We start from the raw sequence: 25,744 nt of genomic DNA, 5'->3' as shown, positions 1-25,744 counted from the left end.
ACTGTTGCTCTGTGATGCACTGTTCAGATTGTTCCTCGCAAGAGACAGGCACAAGTTCCCCTGTGACTTTGCAACAGTGAACAGCCAAAAACATGTATTGATGGATTATATTTTAGATTAAATGTTATCATTTGTTTAAATGAAGTTGTTGAGTCAGAATACTCATCCAGATTATATAAACTTGCAAAGCCTTTTTCTCCACTCGTCGACCAGAAACTAACACTTTCTGAAGCCAATTCTTAGCAATACCCATTTTCCTTGCCTATTTTTTTGTGCTTGGCTTACAAAATGGTATTAAACTGCATGCCTTTACCTAGAAATAAGACTTGGTTAAAGCTTTTTGTTAGCACAAAATGCTTGGAGCAAAATAAAAAACTTTTTCTGTATAACAGGATCATTTTATTTTTTTTGTACAGAGTTATCTACAACAGCCCTAAATTAAGGTGAACACTGCGCTATGAGTCAATCATATCAAAACAGGGGGAATGGTGCAAATGTTGGCTTCATACAAAAGCAAACTGTGTAACAAGAAAACATTGTTAGCAGAAGCAAGCTGTGAGTTGATTTAAGATTGTAGGTCTCAAGTCAGTAGAAATGATACAGCAAAACACATTTTAGGTGAAGTGTTGTCAAAACATTATAATAACTCTAAACCAAGTTATCTGTTGGAGCAGAATACTAAAGGGGCACTATTATGTAATAACTTTTTTGAGCATCGTGTTATAATGTTATTCTGTCATCAAAAAACATACATGGAGGGTTCCCTCAATTTTTTCATGCATGTTTGAGAAATACTTTAATTGTCTGTATAAAACGCCTTGGTGCACCTAGCCCCGCTTTCAAGATGCAGATCCTCCTCTGAGCTGCAGTTTCCAAACTTCCGTTCTTCCGTCTCACAAACCACCCCTTCCCTGCGACTCCCCCACTCACAGCTCCTACAGATTAGCCAGTTACAATTAGCAAGCAACCAGTGAAAAAAATTGTTAAATGAGGACCGCTGTTGTGACAACTTCCTGAAGGCGAAGTTTCAGAAAGAGCAGGAGTTTTTAAAGAGATGAGAAATGCCCAATTTCAATGTGTCAAATTACAAAGTCAAATTACTTTTAAGTCATTTGATAAATATAGCATTTTTACAACAGCGGAAGTTAACAGTTACTTGATTGTGCAATAAAATGGCACTGTGTAATATTGTCACTTCCTTATTTTAAAGAGGCTCTGGGTTTTTTAATGAAACGTCCTATAGCAACTGCTTAAATCTTCAAAATTAGCATCATTTATTTTCTTATAATTCCAGAAACAGAATTTTGCATTTGACAATTCTAAATCATTCCTACAAATGTATCATTGATATCAAATCTTCTCTGTTTTAATTGAGAGGTGACTAATAGAATTTGTTTTTTCTTACAATGTCTATGTGGTTTTGAGTGTAAGGACATAAGACCTCTAAAGTCTTTGCAGCGCCTTTTCTCAAGGTTGCCTGTCACATAATTTCCCCTTTGAAAATACCCTGTCAAATATTATTGGACATGTTTCATTTATAGTAATAAGACATTTAATAAAACAAGCTGATATTTTACTGCTATTTATTTACATTAATGAACATAAAAACATTGAAAAGGATAATGCATTTTTTTTTATATAATCTGTACATAAAACTGGTTCATTGATTTGGAAAACAAGTTTTGTAACTACAAAGCAACTTGAATCTTCAAGTTTAGAAACCATTTAAAAAGACAAATTTGCAATAAACTCCACTAGCTTTCCATGAGCTGGATTTCTCATTTTCTCCACTAATTCAGTAAATTGTAAGGTTGAGCTGTCATTTCTTTTTCTCAGCTTAGCTCATTAAACTATGACTCTTCAGGCCAAAAGGCCCCAAAGGCAACATCTTCCATTACCGCCCTAAGTACAGCAAAATCTACACACAGACTGAAAGAACGGACCCAGCACAGTCCAGTGGAACGTAAACACTGGTTTAATCCCAGTTAACTCCTGGAGACAGTCTTCAAAGTGTTAATGCAGTGCATAATACTTAGGAATACTGAAATGGCTTGTTAGCTAAAAGAGCACAGCGATTTAATGCAAGCACTGGGTAAAACATGTTTAACCTTTCGGCACAAACATAGTAAAAGCTGTAATCTTATAAGCCTCCGTGTCCATAGTTATTTCACTTTTTGAGGGATCACCCATTTCAAGAGAGAAGAGAGGAAAATTGTCACCCGACTATGAGGGTTCATTGACCAAAAGCTACTCACTAACATCTTTGTAAACCAAAAGTTCAGCTGCCCCAAACAAGAGAAAAACAAGCCCAACTCCCTGAGTTTCATTTTAAAGCTGCACAGAGAGTCATGTGATTTTCACACCAGCCCGCTGGACATTCACAAATTATCCTGTTCACTGGACCAGGTTACAAGTGTGATTAATTCCAACCATTAGACTTTATAACTGTAATAACCTGATTAAGAGAACACAGTGACATTATAAAAAATGTCATAATTCACAGTATTGGGGAACTCAGTTTTTTACAAGAAAAAGAGCCACTCAAAATGAACCATAATCCTTCTCTATCTAATGACACTTGCTATTCTGATTTAAATATAAACAACTTGATTGCTACTAATTTTTGAGAATTTTTCTAATTCTATGATACCGTGAGAATCACAAGCTTGCCCACGTATTAAGGAAAAGGGCAACTTGTAGTTATATTGCAGTTATATTTTGAAGTTACTGCTTACGCTTCTGAATTTTAGTGAGTCTATAATGGATGCATTGTTGGAAATGAGAGAAAAATGTCTAGCTTCCACCTCAAGTCAATACTTCCAGACAGTGTCATGTATTCACATCTATCAATGACCAACAAGGAGCAAATTTATAATAGTAAAAGAAAATTTAAGCTTCTTATCCTTATGTCAGAAACTCATCATGCAGAAGGACCTTTAAGGTGATTTTCTAAATTGATTCCACATCTGACCTTCAATAGCTAATTTTATTTGAACGGCATCAAGGTTATTTATTGCTTCAGTTACAGGGTTCCATAAAATAAAATTCAAGCAAAATTTGAACTAAACCTTAATTGAAAATACCCGAGTGAGCAAAAATAGGTTGCTTGTCTGCAATCGCTGTCAGAGACATTGTGAAGCTTTCTGTGGTTTCAACTGCAAAGTCTCAAAGAAGGTCACTTTTCCAACACAGGCCAGACAAAAGGTGAAATGAGACAACTGAAGCAATCTTAGGTCAATATGAAATAGAAATCTCTCAGCTATACTGTAATAAAGTTACTGAAGTGAAGTAGTGAAGCCATAAAGGGGAACTTTTACAAGGAAAGAGCTGTCGAGAAGATTGGTTCGCCTACTGGCAAACAATGCCTTCAAAGAGCTAAGCTGGCACGGCGAACGCAGGACCAAGGAACTGAAGAAAGCATTTTCATTTTTAACAAAAGATTTGGGTTTAAAACAAATGCAAATGTAGTTTTTTATTAAGAAAAGCCTGTGGAAATATATTCTTTATACAGTATTAATGCAGTGTTTAAGAGGTTAAAAATAAATAATTAAAATAAACAATCTTCACCTGTTTAACATTGTGGAGCTTAGTGTGACTTTTTCTGACTCAGCTTTGGATGTCTTAAGAACAGAGAATTTTGGTCATTTAGAATGTTTATACTTTTATTTCAAAGTTCATCTTCCTGGTTGTGTTTTGGGCAAAGAGTCTCACAATATTTGTAAGAAAAGGCACTTAAGATTTCAGGCTTTATTTAATACATGTAGGCTTGACAGATTTGATTTGAATTCCAAAGATACAAAGAGAAAAAAAGTGAATACCAGTAGTAAAAACATCTATCCAAATTAATAGATGGTTGTGGTGTTTGTGCAATTCTCATACCAGATATCTTTTTACTCATCAGCCACTTCTACTGTATGTCTCTTTGGCACCATGCTGCCAGGCACCAACACATAAGTTAAACAGGAAGGGACTGAGCTTACAAATATCCAGTTTGACAGAGACAAAAAATTGTACACTCTAATTCTGTTGCCTAACAGACTCAGTCAAGTGCTTTGATGCACTTTATGATCCATATGCCCGCTTAGAAAGAGTCAGGAATTCATAAATTTCCAAAAACCTTTAGCCATTAAATTATATATATATATATATATATATATATATATATATATATATATATATAATATATTATATATATATATATATATATTGTTTGTTTTACGTACAGATGTTACATTGGGTTACAAAACAACATCTATACAATGAGGACACTCTTTGTTTCGGGAAAGTTTTACTGAATATAGAAATTTTAAAGTTAGGTTTTTTCAGTATTAATCAAGTGTACAAAAGTGAAGTTAGAGGAACAAGAAATGCTGTAGAGAGTTATTTAAAGGAGACAAGATCTTCATTTGAAATTTGATGGCTGTTTTCATTCAGTTAATGAACCCTTGTCATTTTGCCCACTTTGTTTGCGGTTTGGCTTGTTTTGTACCAATTGAGAATGTCTTATTAAACCTGAAAAAGGGCAACATGTTCCTGAGCAGACATCAGTAGATACCTGGAAGCAAAGCTTCTTTGCTTTATGCTTTGTCCCACTAATTTCTAAATTAATATGCAAAAGGTAGTATGAAATGTCAGCAGTGTATTGAAACCCTGATTTACAGACAGCTATCTCAAACATATGGTGTGAGATTACCTCAACTTCTATTCCCAAAAAGAAAGAATAAACCATCCTAGAAAAAGGTTTTTTTTTTTTTTTGTCTTTTTTTCCCCCCTCAAAATCAGATATTTTGAGTACATTTAAGAATAATTGTTATGTATTACACCATGACCATAGTTATTTTCAATTTGTTGCAAACACAAGACCAATAAAAAAAAATAGCTGGAAAACTGAATTACCTATTCCTTTACATAGTGTTGTAAGCACCATGTTACAGCAATATGTCACAAAACAAAACTATTCATTCATAAAATTGGCCATTAAACAAAATAATAATACAAAAATAAAACTACAAAATATATGTATTGCCAGAGCTCTCAAATCTCATATGATGGATACAGAGGGTTTCAAAGTTGTGATCCAGAGAAAACCATTGAACCCAAGTTGCATAAGTCATTGTGGTGACTGATGCAAGGACTAGTCACTTCACTCATTTCATTAGCCATCAGCCATCTGAGCAGATCATTTTTGTGTAATTCATCTCAAAAAATTATCTCATATGGAAAAATGAATTGGAAGGTGATCCAGAAAGATAACTGCCATGATAACAGGCGTAATGCACACATGACATGTAATAATAACTAGGGATGACCTAATTCAGTCCCAAGAACCCGCTCATGCTCTTGAGCAATTTTTAAATAATTGATATTGGAGTAGCTGGCTGCAGTCATCTTTCTATTGTTTCTTGTTAGCTGCACCACATACTCTTGAGGCTTCGACACATTGCCTACATGTGACTCTTCACGGGCCAATCAGATTTTTCTTCATTTTTTCTGACATCGGCTCCAACTCAATTGGTTCTCCGACCACTGGACTTGTGACATCAGGTATTCACGCGGGAGTATACAACAGAAATTCCTCAAGAATAAACACAAGTAGGTCAGAGAGTGAACTCAAAGCCACAGCTGCCGCTCATGAAACACATATAAGATCATCATTTTATCTTTTCATTCTTTTTCCGCCTTGCTGATGGATGAATGTTATCTTAATGCTCCATGGTTGACACAGCTGGAATACGAAATGGTTGTCATCATCTACCAGATCTATTAGTGAGTTTTAATGATTTTAGTACATACACTTTGAGTTTGCTTGTATGCTAGATGTCACTGCTCAACTAACAGCACACCAGAAAAATTATGACGAAAAAAACTCTCCAAAGCAACTTGTGGTAAGTAGGAAAAGTCAGACTGAACCAATGTAAGGTGGAAGAGAATGGGGATAGATAATATGAATTATTTATTTCTTATAAATGTTAATTTATCAAAAAAAAAAAAAGTAAAATGACCATAAACACTATTGTTTTGTTCCATTTAATAAGGCTTTTTTGGACAAAGACTATGGGAGCAGTTTAACGTATCTTTCACAACAACTGATTAAGCAACCATAAATCTATCTTAAATGTATCTATCTTTGGCAGGAAATTGCATGTATTATTACGTAACTTCCATTAAATCAGTGTATAAAGGTCTTCAAACAGTATTATTGTTTTTCACAATAATTTTTTGAGACAATTAATCGCCCAGCAAAATCTGTTATCGTGACAGGCCTATGCACAGTTTAAAAGTGCAGGCTTCTCTATGTTCACATTATGTAACCATTTCATTAAGATTATCATTACACAAAAACAAATATGTACTTTCATCTTTAATTTTTGGTTTTAGTGATTTCTTGAACTTTTCCTCACAGTGCAGACCTGGTTAGTTGCTGCATATTTAGTTATTAGCAAAAGGTATATTACTATAGCTCATTGGCATAACTGTAGTCTACCTACAGCATTATTTATCAACATCTTGGAATCTGCAGTACAAAACTAAATCAATAAAATAATAATAATCTATTTAATTTAACCTAACAATTCTGGGAATTCCAGGAAATATAAAAACATTTTTCTTTAAAAACAAAAATATATATACAGCACTGATTATTTAAACTTTGTTGCAAAATGTATTTATATATACTGTACAGCTTAAGAAAACTGTGCAAAGAGGACAATAAAAACTGTAAATTACTTTGAGGCAGCCATAAAAGAGACCAGCGTCTTCAGAGAGTTCAGAGCCTTCACACAAATGAGAGATGTGCAAAGAAAATTATTCCGCAGCATTCCTTAATAGATTATGAAATGAAGGAAAGAAAAAGGGTCAATTTGTGTCACAAAGCAATTGTGAAAAATAAATGAGATAATTAACAGAAATCAAGAGGAGCACATTTCAAATATGTCTGTTTTCTTTGTTCAATACAGCTTTTTTGTAACATCCATCCATTGCTCAGGTAAGACTCAAAGTCTTGCACGCTAAATTACAAGTAAAAGAACAGATTTCCTCCTTTTCATTATGTGCAGTTCTTTATGTGATTTTAAATACATGGCAGTTCCACAATGTGCTACATTTGCATGTTCAGAATTCAACCAATTAAAAGCTAATTAATTAGACACAATTCTATTAAGAAACAAATCCCAGTCATCAATATACACAACCAAGGGTCACCCATTGCTTAAATGCGAATTGGTTCCTTGGACCACATGGACTAAAGAATAGCACAATAGCACTATTGGAAGTCACAATAAACAGGGTGGCACGCATATATTTGTTGGAGCATGAACTCATCAGTGCTGATTGATTTTACTTTCATGGATAGAAAGCTGAGCCGTTGCTTCGACATACAGATCTCTATCAAGTGGCCGCTTCTAGGAAAGATCTTAATTCCCCCTGATGATTGTCATGTTATGGTAAACACCCTTGCGAATTCTTCCTGAACATCATCCTATTGTGTAAGAAAGAGAAGGCACACACACACACTCTCAAATCCTGACAAAATTAGTCGGATATATTAGTTTTCAGCCAAACACATGCACTTAACTGTGCATTGTGTATTTTGCATTTGATCTTTATATATTAGCAGAGATGAATCCATGACATGTCAGTGCTCAATCTCACAAAAAAAAATGCAATTTTGAGAACCTCTGATCTTATTGAATGTCGAATACATTGTTGAAAAATGTATTTTCATATAAAATATTTATGAATATTTTTCTGAATAAACATTGACAATAAAAATATAAATGTATATTTATGTAGATATGAATATATATTTGTTGTATATTAGGTCATTAAGTTAGAAATGTAAAGTCTGTTTTAGGGTGGGAAATAGGAGGAAAACAAGAAAGAAAAGTAATGTCTAAATGAGCACATTTGGTCCTGCCACAACCACACAGTTAGTAATAAGAATAAGTGTAAACCATTGTAATGATCCCCAGATAAGTTGAGAGCTGTAAGCTGGGCTGAGGCTTCAACCACTTATAAAATTTTTGACACAGAAAAACAAAAAAAGGAGCAGGGAAAATATGAACAGTTTATAACTGCATAAATACGATAGTGCTTTCAGTAACTGCAGATCTCAGAGTTACCATCTGCTTTGATGCTTCTCATTGGTGCCAATGTAAATTTTCCAGTCTTTTGTGCATTTGATCAATAGCCGTTAATTTAAAAAAAAAAATTCTTATATTGATTAAAACTGAACTTGTTAATTCTATATCAGAGTTTATGGAGAACAAAGTGAACTTTTTGAGATACTTTCCATTTGTGAAAAAAATCTAAAAATCTTAGAATTACACAGAAATAAAAAAGACAGGTCAAAATATTCAAACAAGACTAAACTCTTTCTTTAAATACATTTAAAGAAAGAAATAAAAACAGATCAACTATTTTGATACTGAATTCTAATAAGAAACAAACTTTGTCTTTAAAGTAATTTTAATTTTGAAGCACAGATTGATTTTTAGTTTCCAAATAATACAGAAAAATTTTCTGAAACTTTAATCTAATACCATAAATCATATGTCATGAACAACATACATTGTCACACTCGAAATGCTTCATGGTGTCTCATTGCACAACTTGTATGTTTTCCTTACTACAGCCTTGTGTCTGCCTTGCACTTGGCAGATTTCCCTGTGATACACTGAATGTTTATAAAGGAAAGTGGGCAAACGGCCTCCTGGCAGAAAAACGGCAGAAAAAAATAATAATTTATTCCTCTGTTTATTTTGCCTTTGTTACGAGTTAGGTGCTTAACGTTAAATAAACTGTTAAATAAATCTGCCTGTGGGTAGTGCATGCTCCCTTGATGAATTGTGAACAGCCAAACGGCGAACTGAAAGGATACTCGTCCACTTTGTACAAGGCAATTCATGCAGCCTTGTTCATTTGGGTATGCATGAAGAAACAATATCCTACTGGGAGCACGCCGAGTTTCAAACACTTGGGGTCAACTACACAAGCAGATTCCACATGTGTAGCCTGTGGCCGCTGAGGTTTGGAATCTACCTCCCTCCTGGCTGGGTGACGTTGCATGTTCTATTTCCAGACCAAGGGTTGAAGTGAGGCTGCAGGGAGTGTAACACTGACCTACATGACCTGTGGCCTAGAAAAGCAGCCTGAAGCACTGCACACTAAAAACTCCTCACTCCTTCTTATGCAGTCCTACAAAGGATTCAAAACCACTTTTTTTGCGCATTGCACATGTCTTTTGATGCTAAATGATTTGCATCCTTTTTTTTATTCACATCTTTGACTTGTCACTGCACACAGCCCAGTTGTCGAAAACCGATGCCCACTTGCTGAAGTCTCAAGTGGGAAGTAGGAAAAGAAAGCCGAAGAGGAAAAACTGTTTTACTTTCAGGCCCAGTGTCTACAGGCCACATGTCTCCAGTCATCTGTCACTAGTTTACATACATACTATGACACTTCCCCTCTCAGTGGGAACCCGTTGTCACCACTCGCCCGCCAGCGAGGGCTTACTGGGTGCTAGATGGGTCTCCCCCAGGTACCTCGGGGGAGCCGCATTAGGCCTAACTGACAGACTGACAGCAGCACACAGACACACATGCACAAAGTCCATCCCTTTTTTCCAAACAGCGCTCCCTCCTCCTACAGCGCAACAGCTCACATTCTCCCAAGGCACACCACACTTTGCATAAAGCGGTGACTTTGCTTTACATCAATTTTTTTTAGACACAAAATTATTTTTCACCCCTCTAGCCTCTTCGTGCTACGTGGAAGTTTTGAAATGAATAATGGAAACAACAGAGCTGAAGACTCATGGGATCCATTTAAAGATGTGGGAGAGGCGATGCAGTCAGGGTTTGGGCTGCAGAAATATTACGCTCCACGTAAATGAGTCTACTATTGTTCTGTACTTTATAGAACGGCTGCTTTAAACCATGTGCAGAGCAAACAGTGCCGAGGATGATGTAGTATAAACACATTTTCCCCTAATAAAAGAGAATATTAGTGAGAGAAAAAAAATGAAATAAAAAACAAACTAAATGAGTTAAATTGTTTCACACAGTGAAAAAAATAAAATAAAAAAATCTGTGACTTAATTAGCCAAGATGCAATGCACAGCTGTCTTACTCTGCAGATTTCATGTTACATGCTGGAGAACACACAACATGCAGGACCGGTCAAGAGGACAAATGGATTTATTTCCTCCAGAAAAGTGAGAGTTTAAGCCACAACTTGGTATTTCCACCCTGGCTTCCCAGGTCCTTACAATGGAAGTCCTCAGTAGCAACTATGACGGGCCAACATAACTCCCTGAGGTGATTTCCTGATAATGAACACAAAAGAAGTGTCGACCTTCACAAAACCCACTGATGATTGTAAACCCCCCAGTGCTCATTTTTGCCCCATTCTTTTTTTCCTCAATTAAATTAATTAAACATGGGGTGGACACTAAAAGGGATTATCAAAAAGACATTCAGAAATTATTCAAATACACAAAAAACTACAGTAACACAATATTTCTTGGATCAGTCAACACAACTTATCTAATCACAATCAGACCTCAGAAACAACACTCTTCAGTTTAAATGCTGTTACTGATGGAAGACGTTTCAACATAGATTTTTTATTTATTTTTTTTCGGTTCTGTTGAGGTGTTTAAAAATGAAGCCAGAGGAAGCATGGACAGCGAAACAAGTTATTTTAACCAAAAATACTATTGCATGAAACTCTGTAACTTATTTAGGCTATGAGCAAGACGACAAAACTTTAAAGGGGGCATTTTAAAGCAGCAATGTCAACATCAGTTGTTATAATGTGCCTCAAAAGAAATTTAACTTTGTATTTTAACGCCTTGAAATGGGCCCTTTCCCTCTATAGACTCCTGCTCTTTCTGAAATGTCATCTTTAGGAAGTTATCACAACACCACTCCTCTATCAACCCTTTAACAATGTTCTTACTAGCATTGCACTAAGAAGTAGCTCCGATAATGAGCTCAGCTGATGCGCAGCTACACCAGGTGTTTGTTCATTGCTGCTGCTAGTCTGAAGGAACTGAGCAGGAGAATGGTGGGGGAGGGCTGCTCTGTGAGGCAGAAGCTGGAAGCTTGGAAAGTACAGCTTCGAAGAGGAGCTGCGTCTCAAAGGCAGCGCTGGTTCCACCCAGGCGTTTTGCACATCTGAATGGCTGCCAAGGGAAATTGAAGGATTTCTCAAACACGCATTAAAGGATCAAGGCAACACTCCAGGTATGTTTTTGATAAGGGAATAACATTGTAACATGATGTAAAGCTCAAAAAAGTCAATTTGTACCCCATGAAACAGAGAACAGAAAGGCTGAATGGAGGACAGCAAAGTTGCTTTATATAATTTTTAGACTCAATTTGTAGATGTTGCCAGACATTTGGTAATATCAGTAAGTAATAAGACAGTGAGGTTTTTAGTTTGTTTTTAGACAAACTCTTGGGTGTATGCTGCAAGTCTAGGTCAAATGTCTTCCTGTAGCCAGGTTTGTGTTTAATTACGGGATGTGGGAACGTAAGCAAATAAAAAAAAAAAAAAACAATGTTGGTGCATTTTTTTTTTCATAAAACAAAGTTTCGAACAATTATCAAGACGTTTTCTCAAAATAATTCAATATAACTCAGATATTTTTGCGTTCAACAGTACAAAATAACACAAAAATTACATGATTTTATTCTCTACTGGTTTCGAACATCATGTTATCTTATTGCTACATTTGGTACTTCCGACCCAGTCACACTGACCAATAAACAGTCTGAAATCTCACATAGAGATTGTATTGGAGTTTTCTGTCTGAAAAAAGAACTGAAACCACCCAAGAAAGTTACGTTTAACAAACTTATGAACTGATTTGTAACAGTGTAAACAAACTATTAGCTAGATATTAATGTAAGAATCTGCAATCTTTGGGGAATCCAAAGGGAACCTGCTCTTATGATTATAACAGGCTGCACTGACAGCAATGTTCGCTTCCCTTTTTCTTTCATTTTAAAATAATAGTGGAAGCCTGTTTTATTGCAACTCCTGTCTTACATGGCGACATGATGTGGCCATAAATATTTAATAACATCACTGCAGGAAGGCAAGAAAAAAATTCTCCAACACTAATTGTATTTCCCCTACCAATTTAAACTGGAATTAGTTTAAATTGGTTTTAGGATGTCAAAGTTTTAAAGAAATCTGAAATCTCCCAAAAAAAAAAATTCTTAGTGGGTCATCTTGATTTCTAAAACTTATTCACATATTGGTATACCTAACAAAAAGCAAATAACATGTTTTTTTTTCCTTTCTTTATCTACATGCCCTACCACCCAGCCTTTCTTCAGCACAGACTGGCATGATCATGTCACCATGCCACTGCAGACACCAGCTGCCTCGCCATAGCCTGACACCTTAAACCTCCATGATGGCACACAGAAACACACACACACACACACACATGCACACACCCCTCTATCCCTCCCTTTAGACCCTGCAGGCATCCTCGTACCCCTCCTCTTTACACCATCAGGCAAACCCCAACCCGTCCTCTTGTCGCTGGCACTCGAGGCTCCCTCTGCTCGCGCCTGGCACGGCGCCAACCTGTCAGCCACCCAACACCATAGAGGATGAATGAATCACTAAGAACTTTGAGAAAAGCACTGATCGCTCACATCTCATCTGATCAGCGCTTCAGCTAATTGTCTCAAATTGATATTTAAGACAATTAGCAGAGGAGGGGGGAAGCAGGGCGGGTTATAAATCGGAGGAAGAGAACGAGTCAAAAGATGAGCTTTTATATTCACACGCATGCTTTTGAATGTCGATGTTAAAGTTGGTCCAAGCTTGTATTTTAATACATGAATTATAAGAGTATAATAGACTATTACGAGGACCGCAAAGTGATTCAGTGTAATGTGCAAACAGTATATTCAAAGTGAGTTATTATTCCTGTCTAAATTTTAAAGGAATCAAAGACAGCTCTCTCAAGTGCCCTCATAAATAAAGGAGGTACTTTGAAATGGATTTATTTAAATTAGTACAAAAGAACAGGTATGTTTAAAGAGTCCATATTAAAACTCACTGGGCATGTTATGCAAGTCAAATTTCCTACAGGTTTCCACAATGACGATGTGCATTTTCAATTCCCACATCTCCTTTACAACCTCTTTGAACTGTGGCTGCACACTGCTGGTCAGCAGGCTGAACGAAGGTTTCTATATGTTGTCCTCATGCAAATCCAACAAATTTGAATGCTGGGGACTATTGGTGATTATGCAAGTGGAAAAAGATAAATAAACGCCCCTCATTGGTCTCATTAAGTTGATAATGTTTTAAAAATATAGTTGGCAAGCTATGGCTAAAATTGGAACGTGGTTATCCAATATTTCTTAATAAAAAATAGTAGAACTGTAATATGTTGCATCTTTCTATTTAAAGCTGTCAGTTTATGTTTTACATTTTGGTTTTAATGTTTCCTGTACTTACTGTGATATCATGAACTTTTGCTACTTTTACCTAATGTTATAATATAAAAATCATCTGCTGCTAACAAATAAATGTCAATTAATATTTTTTTAACTCCCTGATTGCACGTTTTATTTTTATTTATTTATTTTTTTAATTTCTCCACAGTGATATATTCAATCACCACATTAATCAGACAAAAAGGCTTGCTTTTTCACAATATGAAAAGTTTTTACAAAGAAAAGAAGAAACACCTTGAAAGAAGGACGTGAACAGTGGCCTCTCCTCACCAAGGTTACTCAGTGATAAGCAACAGTACTCAGGCAGACAATGACAGCTTAAAGTGGGAGCTATTTTCAAAAGTCGCTAAATTGTAGAATTTGTTAATCATACTCTCAGAGTGTTGGGTCCTCACACCCTAAGAGTGACAAGACGTTATCTGTTTAAAAAATGAAAATTGTAGGTGTGGAATCAGATTTGGACATGTAGTTATTTCATACAGGTGAATAAAATGCTCATGCTGTCATCCGGAGCTGTCGACAGCTCCTGCATTCAGTCCATGCACACGCAACAACATACGAACGATGCTATCTGCCAGAATGTACAAACATTGATTATAAAACTATTTGAGTAGGATGTAAAAAAGACTGCCATTGCAAATTATGAATTATGAGTGATTATTATAAAATAATCACTCTTAATTGTACATTGAATACACATTTGAACTACAGTTTTAAGCTAAATAAATACTTAGAAATGCTCATTTATTTTGGTCACTTGACAAGAAAAAAAAAAACAAACTAGAACTTTGCATCACTAATTAAAATGTAAACAGTGTAATGAGGACATCAGTGATTTAGGCAAACGTCTCTCTGGCTGCCACAGGGGATATGATAATTACAGAGGCGAATCTATGAATGCACATGAATCTCCTACAAGTCCAGATTAAAAGCCTTAGTGCTAAACCTAGTTTGGTACACCTGGGGATTGTCTATTCTAGCCAATCCCCAACAGGCTCTGAGCTGCCTCATCTTCTTATGAGTGCAGAGACACCTCATGTGAGGGAGATGAAACAAAGCCTCTGTTTCAGCATGTTGGAAAGGGGAAGGAACGAGGCATTTGAGGCAACAAATGCAGCACTTTGAGTAAATAATATGCCAGCCAATGGCCTGAATAAAGCAGCCCTGCCCATGAAACACACTTTGTGGTACTGTTGTTCTAATAAGTTAACACAATTAACCCTGCATTCTATAAGGAAGCTGTTTTCTTTCAAATATGGGAAATACATGATCACATGTGTGGACTATTTTTTTTAAGCAAAGGAAATGGACGGTGACCATAGTTGAAATAGCTCAGGTCAGACATCATACACAAAAGGTTATAGAAGTTTAAAGCAGTTAAACTTTCCCAAGACCTTTTAATGAGATGCCAGAGAAAGTGCCACAGTGATTAGAATGTCACCTTCCACACCCTTTCCTGTGTACTGCAGGTCAGCTGGCTTAGAGAAGGACCCGGATGCTTTTTTCCTCACTTGCAAAGACAAATTGAGCTGTTTGGCTCACGTGGAAATCTCAACCTCAAGGAAAATGTCTACTTCCTCTCACGAAGTAGACACAAGAGGATTGCTCCAAGTATGGTAACTGCTAAAATAATATGCTAAACACAGCTTAAAATGTCAACTCTGCAAAAACTGTTTAACATTAACTGTTCTCACACACATTCACACAAATTGTCACTGAATCATCTGCTGCTGTGCACTGCCCATAAGCTGGGTGAAAACATTGCAAAGCACATTGCCGTTTTGAAATATTTTGGGATAAGGTAACGCTATATTAAACCTACAGCTGATTAGCCACAAACACTATTGGGTTATGCAGCTGCGTGCAGGCAGACAACTCCAACAGATAGCCCAGTTTTTTATCGGCTAATTTCACATTGTCATTTTTGTGTTATTTTCTAAAAAAGATACCTAACTTACTCATAATTACAACAAATATTACAACATTTTAGTTAAAGCCTGTTAGAAAAAAAGTACAAATAGCTTGCAAATTATACATTTAAAAAGACAATATATCATTTTTACAACTTCATTAAAGTTTTTTTTTTCAAACAAATAAAATAAGCCTGTTATACTTTTTTTCTTCTTTTTATTTTACATTTTTGTGTTTTTACCATGATACTTTGAAATTTACACACTCTTACCCAACTTAAAAATCTCACATATACCCCATATCTACTATTTGATACAATAATATACAGCTCTAAAAATAAATAACAGTGCTTATTTAAAATTTCTGTTTTCCCCTATTTTATTTTTTTAAATATGTGTTTCAGTGAGATGATCATTTTTTAACTTTCATATAAAAATATTGGAATTTCTGGCTTTCATTTGCAGAAAATGCAAAACATGATAAAATTAATAAAAAAAAAGAAGCAGTGTTTTCAGGTCAAATAACAAAGGAGACTAGTTCATGTGAATTTCTAAACAACTCAGAAGATATATATTCACTTTGAGAGAGTTAAGAAATCAGTGTTCAGTGGAATTGCAGAGATTTTCAGTCGTAGTTTCAATATATTTTGGCAAGCTGTCCCATTTATCTTTAGCATTGCTGCTGGTTTCAGGTGACCACCTAGACAGTATGCCATTAAATAGAAAGACATGTGCTTGTAATGGAATTCAGCAGATACTGGAACGGAAAGGCTTTCATACCTGTACTGTTGTTAAGTTCAGACAAATTTGCAGCATTCTTCTACTTTTTATTTTCTTTTAGCTGGATTCTACAAAGTTCTAACAAGCGGAGCAGATTTTAGTGCTTTATTATCCAACCTACAATTATTTGCCCTGTAAAATCAATTAAAATTAATTTGTCATTTGTTTTTACTATAAGGAATGAATAACACAACAGGATGGTAGCTACAAGCAGTCAAATGTAGGCACATGCATTTAAAAATGTCTATGCCATATGCTGTCACTCAGAAGAGAAAAAAAAAACAAGTCTGAGCAGACAGTCACTGTGTCTAAATGAGATGGTGGTAGGAGGAGGAGGGGAAGGAAAAGGGAGGATGTCAAGGATTCATGGTCCTTCATCTTTGCAGTAGAGCAAACACGTCCCTCAGTATAGCAACAGACAGCTGCCTCCACCTTCTAATACAGTCCAACTTAAATCACTGCGAGAATTGTCAGTGTAGAGAGAAAACGCACAAAGATAACATAGCAGGCTGCCATGAGGGAAACGACAGAGATGTGGAAACAAGAAAAGGAGAGACATAGACAAAGAGAGAGGAGGGAGGGGAAGCGTGTTGAAATACTGGAGTTTTTTTTTTTTTTTTTTTTTCTTAGTCTGACTCCTTTGGGGACTCTTGCTTTTTATATATATAAGAAAACAGCAAAGACACCACTTAACATATTTCCTTAAAGCTGACATTCCTGCTCTGATCAGATTTGATATAGTCACTGTCTACGAGGAAATTTTTTTTGTAGTCGTGGTTCTATAGATCCACGTGTAAAGATTTAACATTTTCTCAATTTACAATGCTTCTTCAATCAGCGATGTCAGTGTTAGCCTTTAATTGTCATTGTTGAAGTGTCACACCTGCTGTATAAAATTTTCCCTTTATTTTTAGGGACGTGAGATACTGCACACGTTAGAATATAGACAGAACACTTAGAGACGCTAAATTGCTTTGCAAGGGCATGTCAAGTTATTAATTCAAAGATTTATTTAGGACGCACACTGCTGACTTTTTCTGTTTGTACTTTGTTGCATTTGGAAATAATAGACAGAGGAATGACTAATATAATATTCCTAGTAGATACATAAGCGCTTACTCAATTAAAAGTGAATATTTAAAGTGTCAAATTTCACTTTAATATTTTACTTCCAATCTGACTATATAACGCTGAACCAGAAAATCTTCTTTCAACAAGATTTTCTTTTGTTATTTCGACTGCCTAAAAGTAAAACAAATATCTTTACCTTGTTAATAATAGCCATCACTCTTTACAAAAAATGTGACAAACATTGGAAAGGGTGACAAAAACATGGTGGGGTTCAGCATCTGTTGCCGACGTTTTTTTTTTTTTCCTCTAAGGGTCATGTCAAGCAGAAGCTGGAATTGTTAACGCAGATGTTGTCTTTTCAGAAATAAACATCGCTGCCAGCGTTCTTTCTGTGCACATCCGAGGTGTCTGAGGTTAAGCAAGGATCTGCAAGAATCGCCTAACGCTCTGCAGGAGCTCAGGCGTGGAACCCTTCAGGAAATTGAACTCTGAAATATATGCTCAGGCACTTCTTAATTATTAGGGGTCAAATGCTGGGGAGTGTTAGAAATGCCTGATTATTTTTAACATGCAGAGATATTTAAAAAGTTTTTTTTTTTTTTTTTTGAAAACAACTGGAAAGTTGAAATACATCTGTTCCCATACTTTTGTTTTAATTAATTAATCCACTGAGAATCAAAAACAGTACATCTGCAGAGACAGGAGGAAAAACTAAAATATAAACAGCTCCTACTGTCTGAGGAGCTAGTATCAAAATTCACTTCAATAAAAATACTCATCACACATGCATGGCAAAACACAAATAGAACAATACATTCAAAATACAAGCAACCAATTTTAATATCCACTTTACAAAAACAAATTACAACAAAACACTTACACATAATGAATGTGATGGTAATGTACTTTTTTAACCACTGAATGACAGATGCTGGAATGCAGGGTTTTTTTTTTTTCTTTTTTTGAAGAGGAGTGAAAACACACTTCAGTTCACTGATGGCAATGTTTAATTTCCTCTCAGAGCAAAACATGCAAATGAACTGCAAGAACACAATTAAGTGAGTTGTTCATAACTGGGAGGTGGAGAAAAGGTTCACACAGGACAAAGTGTTTGCAGGGGGAGAGAATTTGCACAACTTGTTACGTACCTCTCTCCCCCAACACACACATACACATGCACCCACTACAAGACTTTGTGTCCTTTTACTGGCTTGTCACAAATAATTACCGCTGCAACAAAGAATGAGAACTATTCCTGACATATGAAGCGATATGTGTGAGCAGATCTGATTTTATTTCGACTTGTGTTTGAAAGACAGCTAAAGACAGTCGTCCCTTGTTTAAAAGTCAACTTAAATGGGACTTTATTGTTATAATGACATATTTTGGTTGACTGAGAGTATAATAACTAATTAAACTGAAGCACAATTATTGCACATTGATAACTGTGAAACTGTACCAGTAAGTCAACACTATCAATAACGAGGTTAAATATTCAAATAGATTCTAAGCTTTTCTGTGTCATCAAACTGGTAAAATGTATATTAGGAACTAGGATATTTAGGGTATTTATAACATTAAGATGTGAAACCAATCTGCTACTAAAATCATAAAAAGTCATTTGGATTTAAAATGTGTTTATTCATGCAAATTTCTTAGGTACTAGAAATGCATTCATGTTTTTAGATTTATGCATGCATGCAGGTTTGAAAAGTTACACAGCACTTCTAGAAACAACAAGCAAAATTAAAATGAAGGTTACTGCTGTGAACTCAAATTGAAAAAGCTGAAAACGCCATTTGTCTGAAATCAATAATACACCATCCTCTCATATCTCTGATCATTAAGATATCAACGCTGTATTAAAGAAACTTATTAGGATGAACCATGCACACAAAAAGACAATAAAAATACTGCAATGACAGCTTTTCTCCTCCCAAAATATAACAAATAACAGAAAAATATAACAATGAAGATAATTGCAAATTGAACATAGGCCTACCATAAATACTGCTGCTAGTGATCATGTCTTCAAGCCTAAAAACAAAAGGAGAGGGGGGGAAAAAAACAGCAGAATCGGAATTTTCACGAGGTGGAATTCCAAAGGTTGCTTCTCATTACAGCCACTTTCTTCCTTTAGCTATCAGATTTCACAACTTTAAAAAAGAAAAAGAAAAAACAAAAAGGCTCCGTTGTTCTTGTCCATAGGCGCTCATTTTAGCCGGATAATTACGGTTAAGCTTAGAGAATCAAATTAAATAACTAAAATAAATAAATAAAAAATAAATAAAATCCCGTGGACAGAGACGCGGGTGTAGGGTCTGTCACTTCTTGCGCTGAGTTGAAATAGGAAGCATGTGAGGCACTGGAGATGACATAAAACACACATTCTTCAAGCCGCCCATTAAGAGGAAGAGGCTGAAGCAGCGTGGAGCCCCCCTCCTCCCTTTACGTTTAAAATAGATTACTTGCCAGCAGTTGTCCCACTAAGACAGCCCATGACAGCAATGACAGCCCATCTTTCTGTTAACCTCCCGCCTGCAGTTCCAGCGGCCACTTTTATTCAGGCTGACATGCAAAAACTTCCCAATGCAGGAAAAGTTATTTCGTGAAAGAAAGCCTGGATCCAGCCCTCAAACTACGCAGAGTGCCGCGGCAATAACAAAGTAGGTTCTAACTTCAAAATCGTGTACCTCGCTTTTTTTTTCTTTTTTCTAATGCGTGCCATTTCGCGTGAGAAATAATAGTTTAAAAAAAAAAATGAAACACGCAGGATGAGCGTCCGCAGACGGACAGCGCTGCAGCCCTCTGACGCGCTGCACGGTCTCTCAGCGCTTCCACGGAGCTGCTCAGTTTCTCTTTCTATAATTTGTTCGCATCACTGGCAAGACGGAGCGGGACTCACCTGTGTGAGGGTGACAGGGCAGTCACAGCTTACGGGACCATCGATCCGCGGAACGCAGGCACGAACACGGGACTCGCCGAGATCAAGCGAAGCTGCTCTCGATTTGAAACCATTCCAAGTTAGTCAGGGAAAGACTGACCACAGCCTCTGCCATGTTGGAATTCCAAATCCTGGACAGCTGCTCCACTGACTGAAGGCAGCACGCCGCGCCACTGCGCATGTTCCGTCCGGTGAGAGCCAAATTCAAAGAAAGTCACCCCCAATGGGCAGCAGTTAAATATATTCAACAGTCCGCGCGTGTTTTAGTAATTTGATTTTGTGCGTCAGAAAACTAAAACGAGACTACTAGATTTTTTAAACTAAAATTTGTTTGGATTTTATTAAACAAATAAAAGCACCATCAAAATGTTTTCCTCATATCTTGCCACCCCGCACATTTTACACACTCTGTTTTGTGTATGTTTGTAAAAAATGCTCACAAACTAATAATAATAAAAAAAAAAGATATCAGGGCAATAGAACAACGGTATATCCAACGCCGTCTTCCATGCATTGCCCACCACAAGATGCTTCACCTCATGACGTCACAGCCCAAAAGCTGGTTTTGATGCGGGCTGTATAGGCAGTACACATGTAGAGAAACATAAACTACTTTTTAGTTATGCTTTGAACAAGTGTTGTAATTTCACACATGTGGAGTCAGTGGGAATTTGCCACTGTTGTGTTGAGGTGGTGGTGCCCACTGATAAATGCTGAGAATATTGTGAATGTGTGATGTGTTTTTTTGTGTGGAACAGCACTCCATTTTAACTCACCCAAAAAATCGCAGATCTCTTCATGTGTTTAAGGGCACTACAATACAAGAATTGCCAATGTCAGTGGCTGTCCATATTTTAAGAAAGCTTTTCAACATTGACCTCACAATTTGATCAATAATGTTACAAGAGACCTCTGTTCAAATTTATCAAAACTACTAATTTGTATGTGATAAGAAAATTATGTAAGTGGGACATTGAATCGACAGATAGAAAACAGTATCTCCTACATTCAAAGCAATTGTCATTCACAGAGTGTTAAAAAAAAGTGTTGTTTTTCAGTTTTTTTTGATAGTGGGGAACAAAATAATATTCCAAAATAAATTTCCTGCCAAATTTTTTTTATTTACTTCTCAGCAGAAGCATAACATGTCCCAATTAAGGGTTACTTTAGAATATTCAAAATGAGGTTCTGTCAAAAGTTTGTGAGTTGTAAACTATTTTGGGATCTTCAATAATATCCTTACATTGTTACTTATCTGCCTGATATCCAGCAGATGTGATGACTCTAACTTTCACCCTTATGCCACACAATGCTTTTAGACATGCTCAAAAGTCAGTGCTTACCAAATGTACTTGCAGCTGGAGATTAAATGATCACTGCTTACGTAATGGGGTTCCAATCCAAGCCGCCATATTGCAAATTTAAACATGTCCTTGTTCGGGCACAACTGATTCAAATGATTGCGCTTCATTCTAGTGTTAGAAAAGCCTGTTAATCACTCATTCATATATATCAGGTGTGTAGCAACAGGGAAACACCTAACCATGCAGGACAGCAGCAGCACATGGGGACCAGGGTAGGTGACTCATGTGCTGCAGCATCAGATACACAGCAAGTTTATACAGGAACATTAACAAAACCTAAAGAAAAGCAAGACATGCAAGAAATTATATGTTCAGGCAAAACATTACCATGTACCCCCAATTTATGAAAAGTATGATTTTGATCTGATGTTGGTTAATTAAAACCCAGTTACAGAGTTATATATATATATATATATATATATTATATATATATATATATATATATATATATTATATATATATATATATATATATATATATATATATATATATATATATATATATATATACACCTTAATAATGACTATTATTTTGATGGATATCTTTAGTTTTCTGAATACCTTGAAAGAGACAATTGGTCCCTTTAATACACTAGGGAGACCAAAGAGACCCTGGTTTGACACATTATGTGAGGTTTGGCCCCAAAAGTTGCATTATGCTCCTTCATCTCCATACCCAAGGCCCTGGAAAAGATTCATTGATTCAGCCTTCAGCGCTCCCTTGGCTGCAACATGCTAATTCCATCCGCCCTAACTCTTTGGAGAAATCATAAGGCAGGACAGGGAGCAGCCACTGAACTTCACCTGGAAATGACACTTTCAACACATTCACTCAAGCTGTATTTTAAAGTACCAGGCATTTCATATTAGTAAGCTACACAACAAAGAGACAGGAAGAGCGAGGGAACAGTGATTCTGCTGTTGGGCATTAAAAGACGCCAGCATTCATCAGATAATACATATGCTCACACGGCTCAAGTAGAAGTGAGCGTCCGAGCTTGCAGAGGAACAGCCTGTGAAAATTTCTGTGTGTTTTGAAGGTCACAGTGAAAACAACAGCAGTGCATTTCCAGGTGTAGCCACGTCCATTGTCTCCTTCCTCATATGGGCATGTTCAGTCTGTGCCTTTGTCCTTGTGTCAGCAGGCAGGACATTCTAAATTATTTTGCTCAGCTGCCTCCCTGAACTCTTGCTACAGCACGTCAATACACACATCATGCAGACCCCCGCACACACAGGCGCTCGCACGCGCACGCACATTACAACATGCAAACTCACGCGAACACACACAGCCATAGGGAGCATAGTTCATGTCCATCACATTCTGGAATTTTTGACACATGCCAAAACCTTCAGAAAAAAATGACATATTTCTAGTTTTTGTTCTGTTGTCTTTATGATTTAAGATAAACATTTTTACTTCTGGACTTTGGTGATAAAAATTAACAGAATTGAAATTCAGCCCTTGAATGACAGAACGAAAACATCTGAATATATGCATTTTCTTGTTGCTCACCCAGCAAAACTGTTCATTTCCCCCGGAAAGAAGCTAGGGGCCTACAAGGCATATGACTTACTTTTTTCTTTTTTTTTTCTTTTTGACCCTCTGCCTACTGAATCCTATTTCATGTGGGATCACTTCAGCAGCGTTGCTGGGCAGTGAAGCACTGACTCCGGAGAAACCATCAGCAGGCAGCCGAGCATGCATCTTCACGTAACCATTTTATTCCCCTGATCAGTGGTTTGTCGAGGTATTGACTGATCCTCAGCGTAATCACAGCAGCTACACTTGCATCATGTTTCATAACAAATAAAAACATGCCGAGTTCTTGGCTTGGCCCTGAAACCTATAATACTTTTTCATCTTGAGTCTGTGTTTATATTCTCCGTCATTACACAAGTTAATCAAATTCGATTTGGGGACTTTTCGTGGAGTGATGCTGTAAACAATGTAATTTGCTGAGGTGCTGTACTGCATCTCTGGGCCATCAGAGTCAATGATTTCTCATCAGGAATAAAGATCTTTGAGCTCAAATGTACACTTGCTCAAGTTGAGTCACAACCATAAAACAATTTGCCTGGAGAGTACCAGATATTACGGTGAATAAAAAATAATCAAAATGCAGTCATTTACAGATCAGATGTATTTGATATAGTTCTTCAAATGTTTGAGTCCTGGCACTTGTAAAATAAAATTTTATGCGAAACATTAGTTATTAATAACCTCTTTGTAAATGTAATGTGGGATAGTAGATTAATTTAAACAATTCTAGACCATCTGGAATCAATCATGCTTGCAAGCTGAGTTTCTTCAGCAGTTGATGCTAAAGAAAGGTACACCTTAAATGTGATTATTACAGAAAAGATTCAACATGACCTCTGTTAGAACACATGTTTAGCTTGACTAAGCTGAGCATGTGAAAGCTAAGCATGTAAATTTAGCATTAGCAGCAGTGGTAATACTGTGAATATGGTTTTTAGCTAAATTGCTTAACTCACTTTTCAATGCACATCTCAGCTGCTGAGATGTGCATTGAAAAGTGAGTTTTCCTCTCCACCATCAGTACATGAATGCTCAGAATGGGGAACTGCTTCAAAACCCATGAGCTAATGCAGGCAATTGTTCCCTGTTGCTACATGCTCTGGGACAACATGTAGAAAACACACCCCCACCCCCACCACCCCCCCCCCCCCCACACACACCCACACACCCACGCACACACGCATATATATATATATATATATATAATTATATATATATATATATATATATATATATATATATATATATATATATATATATATATATATATATATATATATATATATATATATATATATATGTATAATTGCCAAGAAGCAGCAGAGAAGCATCAAGCAGCAGTGTTTCTTGTGTTAGTGAAGATCTCATGCATGTTTAAAACATGTTTGCACAAAGGCACCCTCTGTGAAACTCTCTCCTTATTACTCTGAAATATTTGTTATTGTTAAATTTGTGGTGATTATGAATGCATGTTAAATCATTTTTTTCTGCAAAATGTAATGCTAGATACCTGCTGTAATCCTTTTTTTATGAACTGATAGCTCAAGTCAATATACAAAATAATTGTATGATAATAATTTATTTTATTGATTGTGAATTTATGTTTATGTGAATAATTATAATCCAAAAATATTAATATACATCCATGTAAATAAAGTGCGTGCCAACTGACACATCGTTATTATGGAATTAATTCTAACTAGTTTGTTAAATTACCGTGCATATACTCTAGCTGAAATTCTAATAAGGAGCATCTTGAAGTGAATAGAGCCCACAAGAGGATAAGCTACTAAATCTTGCAATAAAGGCAATGTGATTTACAGTAAATTTCACATGGCTGACAGTGCCACAGCTGAGGGCATAAACACTCCTTTCAGCTCTGTGCTTTAGTTCTGTCCGTTGTGAACTACAATCACGCAGTCATGGTGCGCAGAGGCAGTGACTTTGATAAATCACCAGGAAGTCCTGCTGTTGGCTTAAAACTAGCACTTGTTCAGTTGCAATTCTGCATTTGTCCCTCTTTAATGTTTATGGAAGTAGCTTTAGCAGTAATCTGTCAGTGATTGATTAGGTGGGACTAAATCCCTTCTCCGTTCTCCTTCACCGGCTCGCTGTTCTGCTCCGGCTGTGTATTTACAGAAAGATGACTGTGTTGAGAAAGAGGCTGCCTATGTACCTGCAACGTAAACATAGTTACTTCCACTTGGGTGACTACAGGCTCAAGGATGACCACCAGTAAAACTAGAAACAAGGAGTGACATGTTTTGTTGTTGCCAAATTCATGCGCCAGTGGATAAAGAAATAGGCTTATAGACCTATGACAGAGTTGCTTTGGGAATAAATCTTGTTTAAAGCTGTCATCCACGTTTGGCACAGCAGAAAAAGATCTGCGGATGTCTGAATACAACACAATCACTGTTTTGCTTGTGACACATCTAAAAAAAAAAGCCGAATTGTAACAGACTTATATATAAGCATTAGAACATATTTATTTTCTATGTGACTCAAGAGGTTGAAAAAGCAATTTAGAAAGGGTGTTGAGTATTGATCACACTTACCAGCAATCCATTTTAATTAAATATTAAGAGTGTGTTGTATTGATAACAACCGAACAGCAGCTGCTTTTCTTGTTCAAAAGTGGACAAA

The 25,744-nt window shown here is 36.4% G+C and overlaps 1 protein-coding gene across 2 annotated transcripts in view; it reads right to left on the bottom strand.

Annotated features, from left to right (window-relative positions):
* fign (fidgetin) overlaps window positions 1-20,320 on the bottom strand; it is a 31,199-nt gene extending 10,879 nt beyond the window's left edge. Inside the window, exons 1-2 of one of the 2 annotated variants that reach the window (XM_055032333.1) lie at window positions 20,154-20,320; window positions 19,251-19,285 (exon numbers count right to left, since the gene is read on the bottom strand). In XM_055032333.1, the coding sequence (XP_054888308.1) occupies window positions 19,251-19,275 (25 nt within the window). In that variant the 5' untranslated portion in view covers window positions 19,276-19,285; window positions 20,154-20,320. Of the gene's footprint in view, window positions 1-19,250; window positions 19,407-20,153 lie in introns of those variants that run through there. The other variant, XM_055032334.1, reaches the window with a different exon arrangement.
* Window positions 20,321-25,744: the final 5,424 nt, after the last annotated feature.

The sequence above is a fragment of the Poeciliopsis prolifica genome, unplaced genomic scaffold, assembly GCF_027474105.1.
Source record: "Poeciliopsis prolifica strain line A6 unplaced genomic scaffold, Auburn_PproV2 SCAFFOLD007, whole genome shotgun sequence".
In the NCBI taxonomy this organism is placed as follows: Eukaryota; Metazoa; Chordata; class Actinopteri; order Cyprinodontiformes; family Poeciliidae; genus Poeciliopsis; species Poeciliopsis prolifica.
Note: the sequence above shows the minus strand (reverse complement) of the source record. Positions and strands in the feature narration are given on the sequence as shown.